This window comes from Neofelis nebulosa, chromosome 5, assembly GCF_028018385.1.
Source record: "Neofelis nebulosa isolate mNeoNeb1 chromosome 5, mNeoNeb1.pri, whole genome shotgun sequence".
Lineage (NCBI taxonomy): Eukaryota > Metazoa > Chordata > Mammalia > Carnivora > Felidae > Neofelis > Neofelis nebulosa.
In genome coordinates, this window is record NC_080786.1 from 90,457,069 (window position 1) to 90,475,948 (window position 18,880).

General features: G+C 52.0%; 1 protein-coding gene across 1 annotated transcript in view; it reads left to right on the forward strand.

Moving 5' to 3' along the window:
* The first annotated feature begins 5,659 nt into the window (after positions 1-5,659).
* Positions 5,660-18,880, forward strand: part of ADCY5 (adenylate cyclase 5) — a 147,935-nt gene continuing 134,714 nt past the window's right edge. The window contains exon 1 of the mRNA XM_058731160.1: positions 5,660-7,383. Coding sequence (XP_058587143.1) covers positions 6,244-7,383 — 1,140 coding nt within the window. The 5' untranslated portion in view covers positions 5,660-6,243. The remainder of the gene's footprint in view (positions 7,384-18,880) is intronic.

Below are 18,880 nucleotides of genomic sequence, written 5' to 3' on the forward strand. Positions count from 1 at the left end.
CCCCAGCCTTGGTTGGGCATTAGTGGCGGAAGCCTTCTGATCAAACTCACTCACATTGACTTGATAAAAATGAACAGTCCTGGCATGAATCCTTCAGTCTTCAAGAGGTATCTGCATTCATTTTTTCAACTGCTTTATTGCGATATAATTTACATACCATAAAGTTCACCTGGTGGTTTAAACTGTGAAATTCAATGCTTTTAATGTATTTCTCAAGCTGTACAATCATTACCATAATCTAACTTTCGAACATCTTCATAACCCCCCAAAAAAACTCTTGTGCCCATTAGCCATCACTCCCCATTCCCGCCCATCCCCAGGCCTAGGCAACCATTGATCAGCTTTTTTGTCTCTAGATTTTTGCATTCATATTTTTTAATATTTATTTTTTATTTTAGAGAGCATGAGCAGGAGAAAGGGGCAGAGAGAGAGAGAGAGAGAGAGAGAGAAAATCCTAAGCAGCTCCACACTCAGCATGGAGCCCCACTTGAGATCCCACAACTGTGGGATCATGGCCCAAGCCGAAATCAACTGACTGAGCCACCCAGGCACCCCTGCCTTCATTTTTAGAGAATGACTGTCATCCCAAAGCATGACTATCTAATAGAATTTTAGGCAGTGTGAGGGAAGGTGTTTTTAGGTAGGGGAGTCTTACTGATACCCACTTCTACAAATATTTCCAAATATTCTAAAATATGAATATTCTAATGTCCAAAACAGAAATATTCTTCCAGAAAGAAACCTGGGAGAGTGAAGAACGAAATCCTAAAGGGTCACTGAGGCACAAAGGAGAAGATGGCTGGAGGGAGGAGGGGGTGTCAGCAGATCTCCTGAAGGAGCTGCAGTGCCCTAAGGTGTGTGGTCACCTCACCTCTACAAACCAAGCACTCATTTCAGAAAGTGGCGTTGGGTCAGCCCCTCTCTGATGACAACAGCCGAGTGCACATCCTGGAAGTGGTCATCAAAACCTTTGTCTTTTGTTCCTCTCTCGATTTTCTTCTGACCTTAAGGACTCCTCCTGTTCATAGGGGTTGACCCCTGGGTTTCAGCCCTCCACAGGTATCTGCCAACCAGCACCTCACTCCCATCATATCACTTCAGGGCTCAGTCTACCTGTGCTGTGCAATCGTTTCCTTACTGGGCCCCTAAGCTCTTGGATCTTGTTTTCCCAGTCTAGTTACATCATTGCCAGAGTTTGCCTCCTGAAACATAATGGGTCAGAACACTCTTGTCCCCAAATTCTGGGGCTCCTTAAACTGAAGCCCACCTTCCCTCTGCAAGGCATTCAAGAATCCAACCCACCTCTCCATCTTCGTCCACTGTTGCCAGTTGCAACCTGCCCTCCCCTGCAGAAGACTCCATTCCGCTCCCTATTCCTCAGATGTACCATTTGTTTACCAACAAACAGTTATGGGGCGCCTCCTCTGTGCCAGACACCCAGCTAAGCACGGGCACAAGAATAAGATACCAACTCTGCCCTCAAGGAGTTCAGCTGACAGTGGAGACAGTTCTGAAAACAACTTAAGATGATACAATGTGACAAGTGCTATAATGGAGATAAAAGCAAGGTGTGCTGGGAGCTGAGGAGGAGGGAGTGCCTAACAGCCTGGGTGAGGCACTGGAGAGAGTTTCACAGAGGTACCATAAATGCTATTTGTGCAGAGTAGAAAAGGTGATCTTTACAGAGGCTTAAGGAGCAATTCAGGGTGGTTGGATGACATGGGGAAGTGGTTGGCAGTGAAAGCAGACAGGTAGGAAGAGGCTGTTTTGTGGACAATTTTCAGTTAGGGGGTGTGACAGGCATGATCAAAGTGGGGGACAAAGTGGAAGAGATTGAGGGCAAGAAGGATGGAGGAAGAAGAGAGCTGGAGATGGTTCAGGCGAGGAGCAGGGAGGATGTGGGTGAAGATAGTAGCTAGAGAATGTGGAAAGAGACAGATGTGTAACGATGAGGGTAGGGCAGCAGGACTCTGGGACAGGGATAGGGATCGAGGAGGTTTGCCACTCCAAGACCAGGGAGATTGGGGGATGGTCATTCCACAAGTGGTGAAAAAACAGGGTGAGCAGACTTTTTAGGAGACTCCCTGACCTTTTAAACAAACTGAATCTGCCCCTGGTGGGTACCAAGGAGCATCCACGGGGAGCTCTCCAGTGGACAGGGCTAAGCTTGGAATAGGCAAGGGACGCAGGGGCTGAAGATAAGAATTTCAGAAATACCTTAAGGAAAAAAATGTTTATCCTCTGACCCAGCAATTCTACTTGTAGGAATTTCTCCTAAGGATATAAAGATGGGTGTGAAGATTTCTCTGCAAAAATGCTCATTGTTTATAACAGTAGAAGAGTGGAAACTTTTTATAAACTGTTGTGACAGTGAAAAATGTCCAACAGTAGGGGATTGGCTAACTAAATTATGCTGTTTTCATGCAATGGAATTCTGTTTGGACAATAAAATGGATATTATAGATGAATGCTTGCCAATATGAAAAATGCAATATTTAGCACAGTATTTAGCTAAGTAGAAAAATGCAGATTCTAAAACTATTTGCACAGTAAAAGCCCTATTTTTTGTTAAGGAAAAAATTAAGATCTACATGGTATGATTATGAATGTGTTTTGTTTGCTTTGTCTTTTGGGGGGGGGTCAGGTTTTCTACTTTTAACCATACATAGCTCTTTTGGTAAGATGATGGTTATTTTTAAACACTTGAATAAAATGCAAAGGAATGAACTAGGGAGAGCTTCAGAGAATAAGAGGATCAAGGACAGAACCCAATCACCTTGATACCTCTGGCCATTTGGCTTCGGTCCATGCACTTGCCTCTCTGGGCGTCTCTCATACCATATATGCTGCAGGAAGTGAGGTAGAGTATAAGGGGCAGGCTGTACTTAGGTTCCATTCTGCTACAGACTACAGGCCTTGATTTCTCTAAGTCACAGTTTTCTCATCTTTACAGTGGGGAGAATAATGTCTTCCTCAAAATGTTTATTGATATTTACAGATATGTAGTAGTTGCTTACTAAACATCAGTCCATTCTTCCTTTCTTCTTACTTATCCCTCTGCTAGCCCCAGATTCGCCTCCAGAGTCTTTTTAAAAAACATTTTAAAAAGTTTATTTATTTATTTTTTGAGAGAGAGGGAGAGACAGAAAACCAAGCAGGTTTCACACTGTCAGTGCTGAGCCCGATGTGGAACTTGAACTCACAAACTGTGAGATCATGACCTGAGATGAAATCAAGTGCTGGATGCTTAATCAATGAAGACACCCAGACGCCCCTCCAGTCTTTTTTTTTTTTTTTTTCCTTCACAATGGGAAGTAATTCCCCTTCTCCCCCTCTCTCAATTCCCAAAATGACTGAACTGGAGCTCTAAACCGAAGTTAGTGGCCAGCTCCTCTCCCTCCCTGATTGTAACCAGAGTTAGGTCATCTCTTTATCCCTGGATCACCTAGCACAGTGCTTTTTGCACATAGCAGTGCTCTGCAAATGTTTGTTGACTAAATTTCATGGTGTTTTTTTATGACTTAGCTAACCATGGATTGATTATTCAAAGGCTGAATTACTCAAGGGTTATCTTATTCAGATCTCTCCAAATGTTTCTCCTCCCAATTTGTAACTCTGGCAAGGCTTGTCTTGCAATCTGCAAAGAGATGACCAACAGAGAGAGAGGGAGAGAGAGAGAGAGAGAAAGGGAAGATCATTCAGATTCCAGGCTCCTTGTCAGAAGCTCTGCAGAGAGAGCTGGAGGAAGAAGACCAAAGTGAAGGTTGTTTCTCTCTCCAGTAGAGGTGTGGTCTCCCACCCCTCCCACTGGACTGACAGAATTTCCACTAGAACAGCCTAGGGGCAAGGGGAATTGGGTAGGTACATCTTCCACAGACCAAGATCCTCCTTGATCCGCAGTAAGTCCTTTTCTCCACTCCTGCCTCTTTGTGACTAGTGCTGGGCAGGAGTATCTGGTCATTCGTTGTCCAGCGGGAACCCCGCTTTGCTCCGGGTTACCAGCTTGCTAGGTAGGGGAGGCAGTTTGGTGCTGATGGGAGATCTTTCGGTCGCAAGTTAGGGAACTCGTGTGGCCACGGCAAGTTGATGACACTCCTGAAGCCTGTTTCGGATCTATAAATCGGGAATAGTCACATGCCTCCTGGTCTCTGTCACATCCCAGGGCTACTGAGGGAAACCAAATGAGATTTTTTAAATGTGTGAACAGGCAAAAACTCCTCACAAACGCCAGGTGTTCCTAGCGCTGTCTGAAGGGCTCTCTCTCGGAAACTACCCACCAAAGCGTTCCTGTCCGCCCCGCCCTGGCTGCATCAGCCTCACCCACTGCATCTCCATCTTTTCCGTCACCGTCCTCCTGCGTCTCAGAAATCCTCAATTTCTCCATCTCCCCCGTCCATTTCCGGGTCTGGCTCTCCGGTCCCTCCGGGGACTCTGGTCTCCCGCTCCCAGCGGCAGTCGCGGTCGGGGCGCCCCCAGCCCGGTGCGCCCTCCTTTGGCACTGCCGCCCGGCCAGAGAATCGCCCAATAAGAGCGCGGGAGTCAAGTCTGACAGCTCAGGAAGCGGCCAATCGAGCCCGGCCAGGGAAGGGGGGCGCAGCGCGGGGGCTGAAGTTGGGTTGAATGGGGGGGGGGAGGGGGATTAAAGGGGGATACAAAAGAGGGGAGCTTGGACTAGGGGCGCAAGAACCCAAGCGGGGGTGGGGGGGAGGACCGCACGCCACCCAGGTCCGGCGTAGGGACAGCGGGCTGGACCAGGCTCCAGGAGCCAGGGAGGGAGGGGGCGCGGCGAGAAATTTAGGTGAGGAAGGGGAACTGGGGCCCCCGCGGCCCCGAGCGCCTCACGGGGCCTGGCCTGAGGATGCCGGCGGGGCGCAGAGGCGGGGGCCGCGGCCCAGCGGGGGGCGGAGGCGGCCGCGCGCCGCTGTGAGCCGAGGCCGGAGCGGCGCGGGGGGCGGGGAGGCGGCGGGAGGAGGGGATGCGGAGGGCTCTCCGGCGGCGGCGGCGGCAAGCGGGCGAGAAGGGAGGAGCGGCGCGAGCGGCCGGAGCGGCGCAGGGCCCGAGGCGTGCATGGCGCGCCCTGAGCCCGGCTCCCGCGGGCCTCCCCGGAGCGACCCCGGGCCGCAGCAGCTCTTGGGCGGACCCCTCTCGGCCGGCTGCATCTGAGCCCCGGCCCTCGATCTCTGGATGCCGTACTCCCCGGGAGAAGCCCGCCTGCTTTGGGGCAGAACGGCGGCGGCGCTGCGCCGGATTCCGCCCTCCGCCTGGTCCTTCTGCGCCCGGCCGCGGTGGGCCCGCAGCCGGCGGCGAGGAGCCTAGGGCTTGCGGAGTCGGCGAGGCAGCCCTCCTGGGCCAGCGGGTCCGGGCCAGCCCCGCTCCGTTTGGGGGGAAGGGGGAGGCGAGAGGGGAAGGGCCGCGCCGCAGGAGCCGGTCCTCGCCCCCGCCCCCTGCGCGGACGCGCTGAAAGCTTGGCTCGGCTTTCGCGGGGGCCTCGCTCCCACTCTCTCCGCGGGAGGTGGGGGATGCGGGCGACGGCCCCCCTGGGCTCTAGGACCCACCCCCCAGGGCCCCGGCGCTGTTGCTCCGCCCGCCGCCCCCTCCCCCGTCCTCTCCACCCCCCATCCCACCTCCCCACCCCTCGTAAGAAAATAATGCTGCCTGGCGCCCACACCTCCCAGTCGCTCCTAGTCCGCCGCGAGGAAAGCGTGCCCGCTCGGTCTCCACGCCGGGACCCCAGCCTCGCCGCCCTAGCCGCCGCCTCGCCGCGTGTGCCGCTGGGCCCCGCTTAGGCAGAATCTGCGAACGCCGCGCCCCGGCATTGCCAGCCCGGGAGAGGCGCCGCCCGCAAGGACACCTCTCCGTCCCGCCTCGTCCGCAACTCCGGTCCTCGTCGAGCTCGACGCGAACCAGGAGTCCGGACGTCCCTCTGCGCGCGGCGCAGCCACTCAAGCAGACCCAGCTGCCCCAGCTCGGAGCCAACTCCATCTCGGACCTGGGACTCCAGACGCGGATTCTCAGCCACTTCTCACCTCGGGGCTGTGCCTGCCTCCCCGCTTGTCCTCCTGCTGCCCTGCTTCTCCGCTCAGGACGGGGGTGCCAAGATGCCCCGCTGCTGCGCAGGGCCCCGGGCCGCCCTCGACGTGTGACCCCAGCCTGGTCCCCCTGCTCGGCCGTCCGCCGTCCCCTTGGAGACCCCCGGCCCGGCCCCCGGGGGAGGAGGAAGAAGACGACGAAGCCGAGGGGGGGATGTCCGGCTCCAAAAGCGTAAGCCCCCCGGGCTACGCGGCGCAGACAGCGGCGGCGCCGGCGTCCCGGGGAGGCCCGGAACATCGCTCGGCGTGGGGGGAGGCCGATTCCCGCGCCAATGGCTACCCCCACGCCCCCGGGGGTTCGACCCGCAGCTGCACCAAGAAACCCGGGGGGGCGGTGACCCCGCAGCAGCAGCAGCAGCAGCGCCTGGCTAATCGTTGGCGCAACGACGACGACGACGATCCTCCGCTGAGTGGTGACGACCCTCTGGCCGGGGGCTTCGGCTTCAGCTTCCGCTCCAAATCTGCTTGGCAGGAGCGCGGCGGCGACGACTGCGGTCGCGGCAGCCGCCGGCAGCGGCGGGGCGCGGCCGGCGGGGGCAGCACCCGGGCGCCCCCTGGGGGCGGCGGTGGCGGCTCGGCCGCGGCTGCGGCCGCAGCGGGCGGGACCGAGGTGCGCCCTCGCTCGGTGGAGCTGGGCCTGGAGGAGCGGCGAGGCAAGGGCCGCGCGGCGGACGAGCTGGAGGCCGGTGCCGGTGCCGTCGAGGGCGACGAAGGGTCAGGGGATGGCAGCAGCTCGGCCGGCTCAGGCGCGGGGCCCGGCTCAGTGCTGTCGCTGGGCGCCTGCTGCCTGGCGCTGCTGCAGATATTCCGCTCCAAGAAGTTCCCGTCGGACAAACTGGAGCGGCTGTACCAGCGCTACTTCTTCCGTCTGAACCAGAGCAGCCTCACTATGCTTATGGCCGTGCTGGTGCTCGTGTGCCTCGTCATGTTGGCCTTCCACGCGGCGCGGCCCCCGCTCCAGCTGCCCTACCTGGCAGTGCTGGCGGCCGCGGTGGGTGTCATCCTTGTCATGGCTGTGCTCTGTAACCGCGCCGCCTTCCACCAGGACCACATGGGCCTGGCCTGCTACGCGCTCATCGCCGTGGTGCTGGCTGTCCAGGTGGTGGGCCTGCTGCTGCCCCAGCCGCGCAGCGCCTCGGAGGGCATCTGGTGGACCGTGTTCTTCATCTACACCATCTACACGTTGCTGCCTGTGCGTATGCGGGCCGCGGTACTCAGTGGGGTGCTGCTGTCTGCCCTCCACCTGGCCATCGCCCTGCGCACCAACGCCCAGGACCAGTTCCTGCTCAAGCAGGTAGGAGCCCACCTGGTCGCAGGGACTAGATCGTGGGGTGGGCAGGCCTTGGCCTGACGCCAAAGAGAAGTAACTCATCACCTTTAAAGTGGTGAAAAGAGCCAGAGAGACACGGCTGTGCCAGCTGTGGGGTGTCTTCAGAGCCTTTTAACCCTTTCTGAGCCCCAGCGTGTTCATTTACAAAAAAGATGTCCTTGTATTATTTGTAATGTTCCTGGCCCCTAGAAGACATGTAGCCATCATTGTGAGGATGCAAGTGAGGAAGGAGAGTTGGAGGAGAAAATTCTATGGAAAGGTCCCCGTTCCTTCCCTTGTCCCTGTGTAGAAAAGGCTCCTCATAAAGGTGGCTTGGACCCTGCAGCAGCCTCTCCATCCTGGTTTGTTAAGGATTCCTGGATAGAGGGTTGGGGAGGGGAGCCCCTGGGTGCCCCTTGCCCAGTCTTAAGGAGGAGAAATGATAACCCTGCCAGTTGTCTGAGGCTGGGGATTTGGGAGCTGGAGATATACCCGAACTTGTGGGAGGACTGACAAGTTTGCTTTGTTTACGAAAGTGCCCTAAAGCCAAAAAAGCTGCCTTTAGCAAAGGTAGGAAGGAACCTCTGTGTGTGGCGGTGTTCTGGCCTGAGCGGAAAGCTAGTGCTGGGTGGCATGACCCCTTCCCTTGGGTGTTCCTTGTTATTGCTTGTGGCAGGGGCGGTGCTTTTTATCCCTGCTGAGACTGGTTCCATGAGCTCAGAATGGTGGGCTCTGGAGGAAGTAAAACCTCTGCCTGGTTAACTGGTGACTCCACTGAAGGCTTCTGGGAGAGAGGTGTGCTTGCTCTCCTGACCGCTGGTGAGACTGGCCCCTCTGACATGCACGCCTCCCAGTAGCAGTTGCCTTGTCTGGAGCTCCAGGGGCTTCATCCATTGACCCCTGCTGAGCCTAGTTGTTTTAGTGCAGCTTGGCTGTGAGAGTCAGGGGGCCCTTGATGCAGGCTAGTCTCTCAACCGTGGACCCTGCTCTGTACCCCATACCTCTCTCTGGGTGTGTGTGTCCTCTGAGAGAACCTCTAACCATACTCCGTTGGCACTGCCTTCCTTCTTCTCCCCACTTCTCATGCCTTTTCTCAGACTTTGATCATGTTGAGTACTGCCTCTTCCTTGACGGGTTTTCCTGTGCCCCCAGCTTCCTGGGTGTGATACTCTCCCACAGGGAATAGCACAGTATGGGCTTCAGGGAGCTGGGCTCTAGCTCTACCTCCAAAGTACTCTGTGACTGAAAGGAAGGGGATCTGCAACCTCTTTGAGCCCCAAGATATTTTCTCGAAAATGAAAGAAATGTGTATGCCCCTTCCAGTTGCAACCTCTGTGCCAAGCCTCACCCCTCACCTCCTGCTCAGGGGCTCCTCCTTCCATTCCAGGCACCCTGGCCTCTCCCCCTACTGCATGGTTAACGACAGAGTCAGAACCACAGAGTGGAGCACTTACTTACTTTCCAGTGCCCATTGGTTTTGCTCCCCATCCAACGTAAGCTCCTTGGATGCAGGAATCCTGTGTATGTTTTTTTCTTTTCTACCCTCTCTCCCTTGTCTAGGACATTTCAGGATACTTAGTAGGGATTTAATAACTGCTTGCCAACTTGGTGGTGTTCCAGTGAGTGGAGTAGGAGGGGTAGTTGAAGCTTAGTTGAAGTTTTTATGATCTGGGATCAGAAGGAAAAAAATCTTCAGAGATCAGCTTTGAACTTGAGAGAGGAACCTACTGAGAGGTAGTGATATATATATATACACACATATACATATACATGTATATATACATATACATATATAGGTGTATGTGTGTGTGTACACACACACACACACACACACACACACACATATACCTCCTTGCCCAGTCTCAAGGAGGAGAAATGATAACCCTGCCAGTTGTCTGAGGCTGGGGATTTGGGAGCTGGAGAGATACCTGCATATATATACATATATATATATATATATATATATATATATATATATATATATATAATATATATATATATTAACTACTATTGTTAGTGCTTATAAAACCTCCAACTCCTTCTGACTTGAGGACCCAGGCGATCATGGATGCTGTATCTTTGGGTGTTGGTCCTGGCTTGGATGGGACGCTGGTTGCTCGGATGGGTGTAGTTTTTCTACAGAGGGAAGGGCATGTCATCCACATGGAGAAGCAGAGATTTCCAGGATCATTCAGGCTATTTTTCTGAACCAGCCCTAGGCAATCCTGGATGCATGGGTTCATGAGACTGGAGTCAGTTCCCAGGAAAGGAGTGCTGGGCCTCCGGAGCTCCAACCCCATCTTCGCATGAAAATGCTGTGGCAACAGCAGAGTGACTGTCTGACTTCTTTCTCAGGCAAACCTCTCTCCCTTCTCTCCTACCTTTACCACCTCCCATCCCATGCTGCTTTTCCGCATTGTGGTCTTTAGACTTGGCTGTAAGCTTCTGGGTGGATTTACACTTAACTTCTTACACTTTTCTCTGTTGAGGACAGCAAAGCTTGTTAGGAATGGTCCAGGACAAGGGACTTTTGGTTTCAGAGAAAATTGTATTTTTTTTTTGTATATGATTTACCTTTCTGATTATGTCTGATATAGAATTTTTATTTCTTGACCAAACCCTGAGGGATGGTTGGGAAATAATTAGTGGGACAGTGCAGCATTAACCTCTGCCTCAGATTACCCCAGAGCAGCAGGTGTTTGAGGATGGCTTGCATTAGATGCCTTGTTCTTTTCTTTGATAAAGACACATGTCCAGGGAAATGGAACAGCAGTGCATGGTTTCTAATGTTGGGGCTTTGGAAATCCCCCCCTCCGTGGTGCCTTGGACACATAATAGGCCCTGGGTAAACTGTGTTGGCATTTCTTTGCTTCTCCTCCTGCAAGGCTGGCCCCCTCACTCCCACAGCTCAACTCCTCAACATCATCGTCCGACCTGGGTATTTTATTCTTCCCCAGCCCCTCTTGTGTTTGGGGTTCTGCCCTTTGCTCCAGTTATGAGGAGAAATATTTGGTTTCTGAACTAGTGCCTCCTGATGGTTTTTATTCAAGAGATAACCAAGAGGTCATCCCCCTTTGGGGGATGATGTTTCTTCCCTTCCTACATCTTTTGCTCTAGCTCTTCCCCCGGTATCCGTCCCTCTCCCCCTCTTCTTCCTCTCCCACTTCCTTTCTCCTTCTGCCCCTGCCAGTCCCCTGTTGCTCTCTGCCCACCTTTCTCCTCTCCTCTGCCTGCCTCCTTGTTCTGCTTCCCCATCTCTTATTGCCTGTTTGCAGCTTCTCCTGTGCTCTTGTCTCACCGTTGTCTCCTCTGTGGGGTACAGTAGGAGCGTCACAGGTTGTTTTTTTCTCCTTCTTGGCCTGTTAGAAGTCCCTCTGCTACACCCATACCATAAATAACACTCGCATCTGCCAAACACATTCCTCACTTGTGTTAATAGGCTGCAATGATGCCGGAGCCTGTTGCCATAGCAACCCCATTTTTGTTTGATTGTATCCCACTCTGCTACATAAAGCCTCTGCACGCACACACACACAAACAAGCACGCTCACACAACCATTACATATGCTAAACTATTAAAGATTATTTTGGAGAAAATATCTTTGGGCCCTGTGGGGTTATCTGACTGAGGGGATGAGCATCTCCACTGTCCAGTGTTACTCCGGGAGGTGATAATGGATGGAAGAGCTCTTTGAAAAGTAGAGAGTCCTGTTCAAATGTGGGTTATTATTATTCTGCAACCACATTAAGCCTGCCTGCCATGGTTTCAGAGGAGAAGATTCTGACCCCATGTGGGTCCCTGTGAGCTTGGGAGAGCTGTTAGAAGTTGCCGTCACGGTGTGGGATGACCCACCCTCCTCCCCAGCGGAGTTTCAGCTCCTTCCTCTCTTCTCCCTAAACCTTTTGGAGAAACTCAGTGATCTCCTGCATTTCTTCCTTTGTGACTGTTTGAACCTGTAACTGTCACCAGTTGCTTCAGAGATCAGAAAGGCACAGGCGCTGTGTGGGTGATGTTCTGTGACTGTGCACGTGCGAGCGTCTGTAGCTAGGAGGCTGGGGAAGGAGGGGGATGGGGATACAGACCATGAACTGACTGCTGTGCATGTGCATGCATGTCTGCTCACGCGCACACACACACAGAGACACACGTGTGTGTGTCTCTGTGTGTGTGTGTCTGTGTGTGTGTGTGTGTGTGTGTGTGTGTGTGTCTGTGGCTTGGGCTGACCAGGGCAATGGAGGAGGTGGGCCTAAGGAAGCCTTTGTGTTGACTTTGAAAGGAGATCATTGCAGCTCTGTCCTGTTTATTCTTGGCTGGTGGCTGGCTTCCGTGGCCGTTTGCCTTTCTGATTCTGGGCCTTAATCACCCTTCTGACCTTGACGTCTGGCTCCTCAGGGAGGTACCCTGGATGCACACCCCCCCACTTTCCATAATGAGGCTGAGGGCTCGACTTGAGTGGTCAGCTCCCCTGAAATACAGGAATCCGATCCTTCCCTTTCAAGAACTCTTCCTACTGCCCACTCACTCAGCTGCCCAGTGAACCCCATTGCAAAGCCACCTCCTTGCTCTAGAGCTTGGCCCAGAGGCCTGTGTTGTGGGTCACTATAGCTGGCCCATGTGCACTGCCTACAGCCACTCCCTGCCTGCTCGCTGGGGTGCTGTGGAGGAGGACACACTTCTACTGCAGTGGCTGGGAGTTACCACCAGTTCCCCCCTGTCACCCACATTTCTGGACAGGAGAAATCTGGCCTTAGTGAACCCCAGGGTGGGGGGTTGGCTCTGAGTTTGGAGCCGAGTAGGGTCTGCTTGTCTTCCTAAAGTCTAATGTTTTTTTGCCAACTATATTTGCTAATTATTTTCAATTATGTTGCCTCCTCTGTGCAACAGGGCAGGGCTGTTTTGGGGGTGGGGGCAGAAGCCTCTGGGGGTGGGGTCAAGCAGGGCTTCTGGGCAGGGGGTCATCTTCCAGATCCCAGGGATGCCTCGATTCCTACGGAGAGGACTTCAGGAAGGGCACAGACCCAGTCGAGGAGCAAAATGACCAGCTTCTGTATTTGTGGGAATGTTCAGTGTTAACAATTCAATCTAAGTTTTGATCTAGAGCAAGAGAAGGAGGTCTGTGTGCTTTGGAACATGGAACAGCATGCTCATGTTTGTCTATAAAGAGGACACAGATGACGTATTAAACCCCATCACAGGAACCTGCTCAACCTCATGGAAGAGTTTTAAAAATCCGTGTAAAAGGCTTTCCCATGCTGATGGGCCCTGGCCACAAGTCACTCTGTGAGAAGGTGCAGCCGGTAGCAGAAGCAGGGCCGTGGCCCATGCTGGGCCAGGCCTTTTTTCTCCTAAGTGGTGTGGCTGGGGCTCCCACTTTGGTCCCAGCCAGAGACAGAATGTGAGTGTTGGGCAATGCCAGGTGGGAGACTCCTGTGACTGTACCAGCCTCTTTGTGGGAGACTTCCTGTCCATGATGCCTGCCTGGTGCCTCAGTTAACTGTACCTGTCTTGTGTGTGGGGGGAGTCCAGCTCCTGGCCTGTTACTTCCCAGGAAGGCAGCCTGTATTGGGATTGGAAATAGTTGGCTCCAGGAACTCTGACATGATTGTACCCATAAATCCTTTGGTGCTGTTACATAAGTTATGTTTTAGCATATCCTTCTTCCGTCTGTGCTTATCAGGTGGGGATGGCTAGCTAACAGAGGGCAGGCCCAGCATGATTTTTTTCACCCAGACTCAAAACTTCATGGAGATAATTGGAAAGCCTTCCTTCTCCCCCCCCCCCCCCCCCCAGCGTTTCTCAAGGCAATGTCCAGATGGAGGACAGGGAAAATCTCTCTTTACATACAATGTTGCAAGCGAAATCAGGATTCTAGTTAATGGACTGTGCACCCCAGGTGAACCCGCATTTTGAGGCTGGCTGTTGGAAAACACCAGTAGGCTGTTTGGGTATGTTGATAGGCATACCCAGTTCATAGGAAGATTCAGGTCCCCTCTGAAATACTGTGGTTGATTCCAGAATTCAGAGGAGTGTGACCAGCTTGGTAAGGGGACTGGAAACCTTGACTTCTGAGAGAACAATTGAAAGGCTAGGGGATATTTAGCTGGGAGGAGAGCAGGCTGTAGCAGGGTAAGAAAGCAGCTGGGCAAGACATTGTTGCTGGGACCCCTGTGGCCAGACATTATAAGAGAGACTGAATTTCTTTTTAGTTGCTCGCAAGGGCAGGGCTGTGACAAATGGGTGGAAACAATAGACACATTTCAGCTCCAGGTAGGAGATACCTTTCTAGCTTTTGGGGTTGCAGCCATCAAACCACATGTCTCCCGGGGTAGGCAGCTGTGTAAGTGGAGGTTTTCACATAGAGACTGGATGGCCTCAGCTAAGATTGTTACTGAGGAAATGATTCTGCTTTCAGAGGTCTGGGGTGGGGTCCAAGAATGGATCTGTTTTTTAAACAGCTTGGATCTACCTTTCAAAGTTCTTCAGGTGATCTTGACCAACTCCCAGGCTTGGGAACATTGGCCAAGAAATCTGCCCAGGTCACCCTCAACCCAAGGATGTTGTGGTTTCGTGCCTTGCATCAGCGTGACTATCTCCTAAAGTCTGTTAGGGTGTTCTGTCATCCTGACCGTCTCAGGCTCTGTTTGAAAAAAGCAAAACCGTTACAGACCTGGTGAGCCATTGGGAGACATTCAGGAGGGGCTGAGAGTATGTGCTGATGTGAGGATGCAGATCTGGAAGGCGATGAGTAATGGTGAAACAGGGTGGGAGGGATGCCCCAAACCCAGACTCATATTCTCCTCCCAAACTTCCCCATCCCCTGCCTCCAGTTTGAGGCAAAGCAGGCTGGTGGGGGGGGGGGGGGCGGTCAGCAGAAAGATGGACCTTGATTTGAGTCCTGGTTTATTCATTCCTTTGTCTGCTAGTGGATACGAAAAACACTGAGGACACTCCTGGTCCAGAACGGATGTACAGAATGTGGAGAACGAGGAGATCAAGAGGGTGGGGCAACATAGCAAGAGGTAGGGAACTAGGAGATGATTTGAAGGAGGAGGAATAGGGCTTCAGGGAAGCAAGAAGAGATTAGAGCTCTGAGTATGAGGACAGGCCTGGAGGTGGGGGCAGGGATGCTCTCTGGGAACAATGGGATGTAGTTACCAGAAAAGGGGGAAAGACAAACAAACATGGGGATACAGTAGTGGCTTTATTCTTCAGGCCAGCCTCATGTGTCAGCGTGAAATCCTCCCACCTCCTCCTTGCTCTGAGTGGGTTATGAGCTGTTGCTTCTGGGCTTGAGGCTTCCTGACCTCACACTTGGGTGGTCCCCTCTCCCTTCCCCTTAGGAGTCTCGAGGCTTGATCCCACAGCTCACTGCTGTCCCAGTTGGCTTTTGGAAGGGGTCCTCAGAGACCTCAGGGACCTCAGTGCCCAGAACATAGTAGGTGCTCAGTGAGGGTTTGAATGAATGAATGAACGAATGAATGAATGGGTGGTGGGGTGGGTGGACGACTGCACACAGACTCTGCTGTGCCGAAGTGCTAGACCAACACCTCCACAGAAGGAAGCGATGCAGCTTGGCTTGGAAGCCTATTTTGGTGGATTGCAATCCTAAACTCTGAGCAGGGCTTCCAAAATCCCTCCTGCTGCAATTTAAAACGTGTGCCTTCTTGGAAACAGAGAGCTGTCGCCTGGCACTGCCGATACTATATCACTTCACAGATCTAAAAGCCATTATTAAGTCATTCTTTCAGCCTTCTCCCCATTCATTCAGAGAGCAACCATTTATTAGGTGCCTACTGTATACCAGGCACTGTGAGAGGCCATGGAAGTTCAAAGATAACCCAGCCTGCGTCCCAGCACCCAGGGCTGCCATTAGCCAATAGATGTTTCACCTACACACATTTGCTTCTGTGTCAGATGAGCTCTGGAAATACTGGCTTAAACAGAATTCTTTACTGTAGGACTTTAAAGCTTTGAACATGTTAATGGGCACTAAAATTTGCCAAGAGGAGGATATTGCATGAATCCTTTATCAAGCATGTTTGACCCCTGAATCTGTTCGTTAAGGAGCATAACAAGGGTCATTAGTGTTTGTTGGAACTCACTTTAGGCTACACTGTTTCAGGGGGCTGGGAGCAGCCTAGAAATTTCTTAGGGATGGGCCTCTGGGATAGGCTTGGGTAAAGTAATCTAGACAGGGGCATTTATTTGGGGCCTTTCCTCCCTCAAGAAGGTTTCTCAGCCCGCACTGGCTGGCTGCCTGTTTTAAAGTCTCATTCCCCATCTGGGTCTGAAATCCTTTATGAAATGAAATGATGGAAGGCACCAGGGAGACGCCTCTTTTAATTTAGTTTTAGTTTCTTTTAGGGCCTTTTGCTGTCATTAGACATTGCATCAGGTTGGACTCCTAAATAATGACCTTTGGAGGGTCTGGGGTCCATTGAATGTCTTTCCAGACCTTTCACTTAAGGCACTGATTGCATTGGTGCCCACAGGGGAGTTAGCAGTGGGTCATTCCAGATCATCCTTCTCCAAATTTTCTTTGTTTCCTTCCCCCACTTCAACCCTCCCAGAGGAGGAAGCCCTTAAAGATTATTGATTATAAACCATGAGTATGTACTGAGTGTTTGCTGCGCGCCTGACACTGAGCTCATCCCCTACATACATGACCTCATTGAATTATAATATCATCCCTGTGAGAAAGACATTCTTATCCCCATTTCAAGGCTCAGAAAAGGAAATAAGAGAAGGTAAGTAATGTCCTCAAGGTCACACAGCTAGTGAGCATAGCAGATGGTTCAGTGCCTGCCCATATTCCCTGGGCATGTACCTCTCCACTCTTGCCAGCTGTCAGGACCTGAGGGCTTTCTCCGGCCCTGAGCCTCTCTGCTCGCCCGTGGGGCAGGTCAGAAGTGTTGGGGGTTTCCACCTCCAGAGCAGCCCTCAGCCAATGATTATTGTGTGCTGGTGGATGAATATTCCAGCTCTGAAATGTGTGTTCTCCATTGGCTCCCTGTCCCAGGAAACAGTCAGCTCTAGTTGCCCACGGTGGGAATGGGCTTGATAGCATTCCTTTTCTCTGGGTTTATTTCCCTTCCTCAGCTGTCTTCTCCATTCCCCTTCTAGTGTTTCTTGGGGTTACCTCTCATGCAAACCACTTCTACTCAAATCTTTGTCTCAGGATCTTTTCCCATGAGGAATCCAGATTGAGAGATGAGAAGCAGGGAATCTAACCCAGGTTTGACTTGAACACCAGGGAGGGAGAGAGGCTGCTTACTGGGGCAAAAATGCATCAGGTGCAGGACTGCATGGCAGGCTCAGAACCTAGTCCTGCCTGGGTCCCTCACTCTTATCTGATAATGTTTGTCACAAGTAGAGTGGTTGCTGGAGTAGAGGAATGACGTGGAATATAAAAATTTTTTAAATATAGCTATAGAAATATACATGTAATTTATATATGATATACACCTCTATCTAGCTCTATAACTATTTTTAAAATTTTTACTTCTTAAAAATGTATCGCTTTCTGTTTCCTAGACAGTGGGCTCAAACACTGGCCAAAAGACTCGCTTTTCCGTTTGATCAGCATTTGATAGATAACAAAGGACTTTACCATGTGTGATCTCCTTTGCTGCTCATGAGGGTTCCAAGGAGGTGATGGGTTAGGATGGGGCAGACGTGAGCTTTGGGGTCCAGAGGCCCAGGGGAAAACCCTGGTTATATGATCCTGGCCGAGCTGCTCTGCCTCTCCCAGTGTTTCCTTTCTGTTACCTGGGGATAATAGATTCCTGATTGACGGGATCTGATGTTTGGTGGCCAAAACAAGGTAATGCACTCATAGTTACAGACCTGTGATTGTGTTGGAGAGGGGGAAGTAGGGGTTCAGAGAGGTTAAGTGACCTCATTCAGGTTACACAGCTAGTTAGTTAGCTTAGGAGTTGCGATATAAATTCGGATCTCTGACTCCAAATCCAGTGCTCTTTTCTCAATTGGACCCGGCCCTGCATCTACTTGGTGGTGCGTGCAGAAGCTAGAGAAGGCACAGCTGTTCTCACGCGGTTGTCTTGGTTTGATTTTGGAATGCGTGGTGTTTTCTTTGTGATGGCTTGTCCTTCCTTCATGGTGTCTGGCTCAGATGGGCATTCAGTGAGTTGTCATTTCCTGAGCCTGCAATGCTGTGAAGGAAGGCGGCCCTGAAGTGTTCAGGGGGTGGCTGGGATCAGATGTTTACCAATGAAAAGCTCCTGAGTGGTTATGGATGTGTGAGTAGCACAGTCGGGGGTGAGGCTGCCTTGTATCCACTATTCTGGTGGCGTCAGTGGAACAGTGGAGAGGAGGGAGGAGGCGCTGGGGACACATCAGGGTCACTTCTTGGTACATACACCCTGGAGGTCAGACCCAGGGTCTTTCTGGAGAGGAGCATCTAATAGATGTGCAGGTTAGCGCTTACTAGCGTGTATCTTCAAAGCCCAGCTCCTCACAACCATCAACACCTTCCAAAGTACCCCAGACGTCCTGCTTCACATTCGCTTCTCTCCCTGTCCCTCCTGTCAAGAAGACTAAAGAAAAATGTTAACTCCTTCCTAAGTGCCACTTTTTGCTAAGTGGACTTTCAAGATTTTATTTTATTTATTTTAAATCTTTGTTTATTGAGAGAGAGAGAGAGGAAGGGGCAGAGAGAGAGGGAGAGAAAATCCCAAGCAGACTCTGTGCTGTCAGTGCAGAGGCTGACTCGGGGTTCGATCCCACGAACCATGAGATCACGACCTGGCTCAAAATCAAGAGTCAGACACTTAACTGACTGAGCCACCCACGCACCCGTTTATTTATTTATTTTAAAGTAGGCTTCACGCCCAGCACAGAGCCCTCAAGGGGCTTGAACTTAGGATCCTGAGATCATGACCTGAGCTGAGATCAAGAGCCAGGTGGCTTAACTGACTCAGCTACCCGGGCACCCCAGGATTTTCAAGATTTTATTTTTACATCTTCTTTTGAGGGATGGGAAAGGTACTTATTTGCTTAGCCAAGTCCCTAGCCTTCCTCTGGCTAAGTCCCTTTTCCTGTAAACATTTCACTCACCCTGCTGCACGGGAGGGACCCGTCTGCTCCGGACTGGCTCTCAGTTGGTACCACCGGCAGGCAGTACCTTGGCCTTGACATCTCAGCTGAGGAGGCTGCCAAAGGAGCGGTGCCAGAGCTGAACCCCAGTGAGCAGGGCAGGCTTGTGCCCCTCCAGGAGCCCTGCCTTTGCAACACTGGACTCTGTGAATCTAAATTAGAAGCATCCTCTTCTTTTTCTCTGTAACACTTATGCTGGTTTGCAATGTGTCTGGGCGTGTTCACCTATCTTTCTACTTGACAGTCAGCTTTCTGAAGGCAGGGGTCTGTTTTAATACCTGAATACTTACTGACTGCTATTGACTTTCCGATTCCTACTTGCCCAGCATCGTGGGAAGAAGGCAGACAGTTCCCATTCTCAGGTCC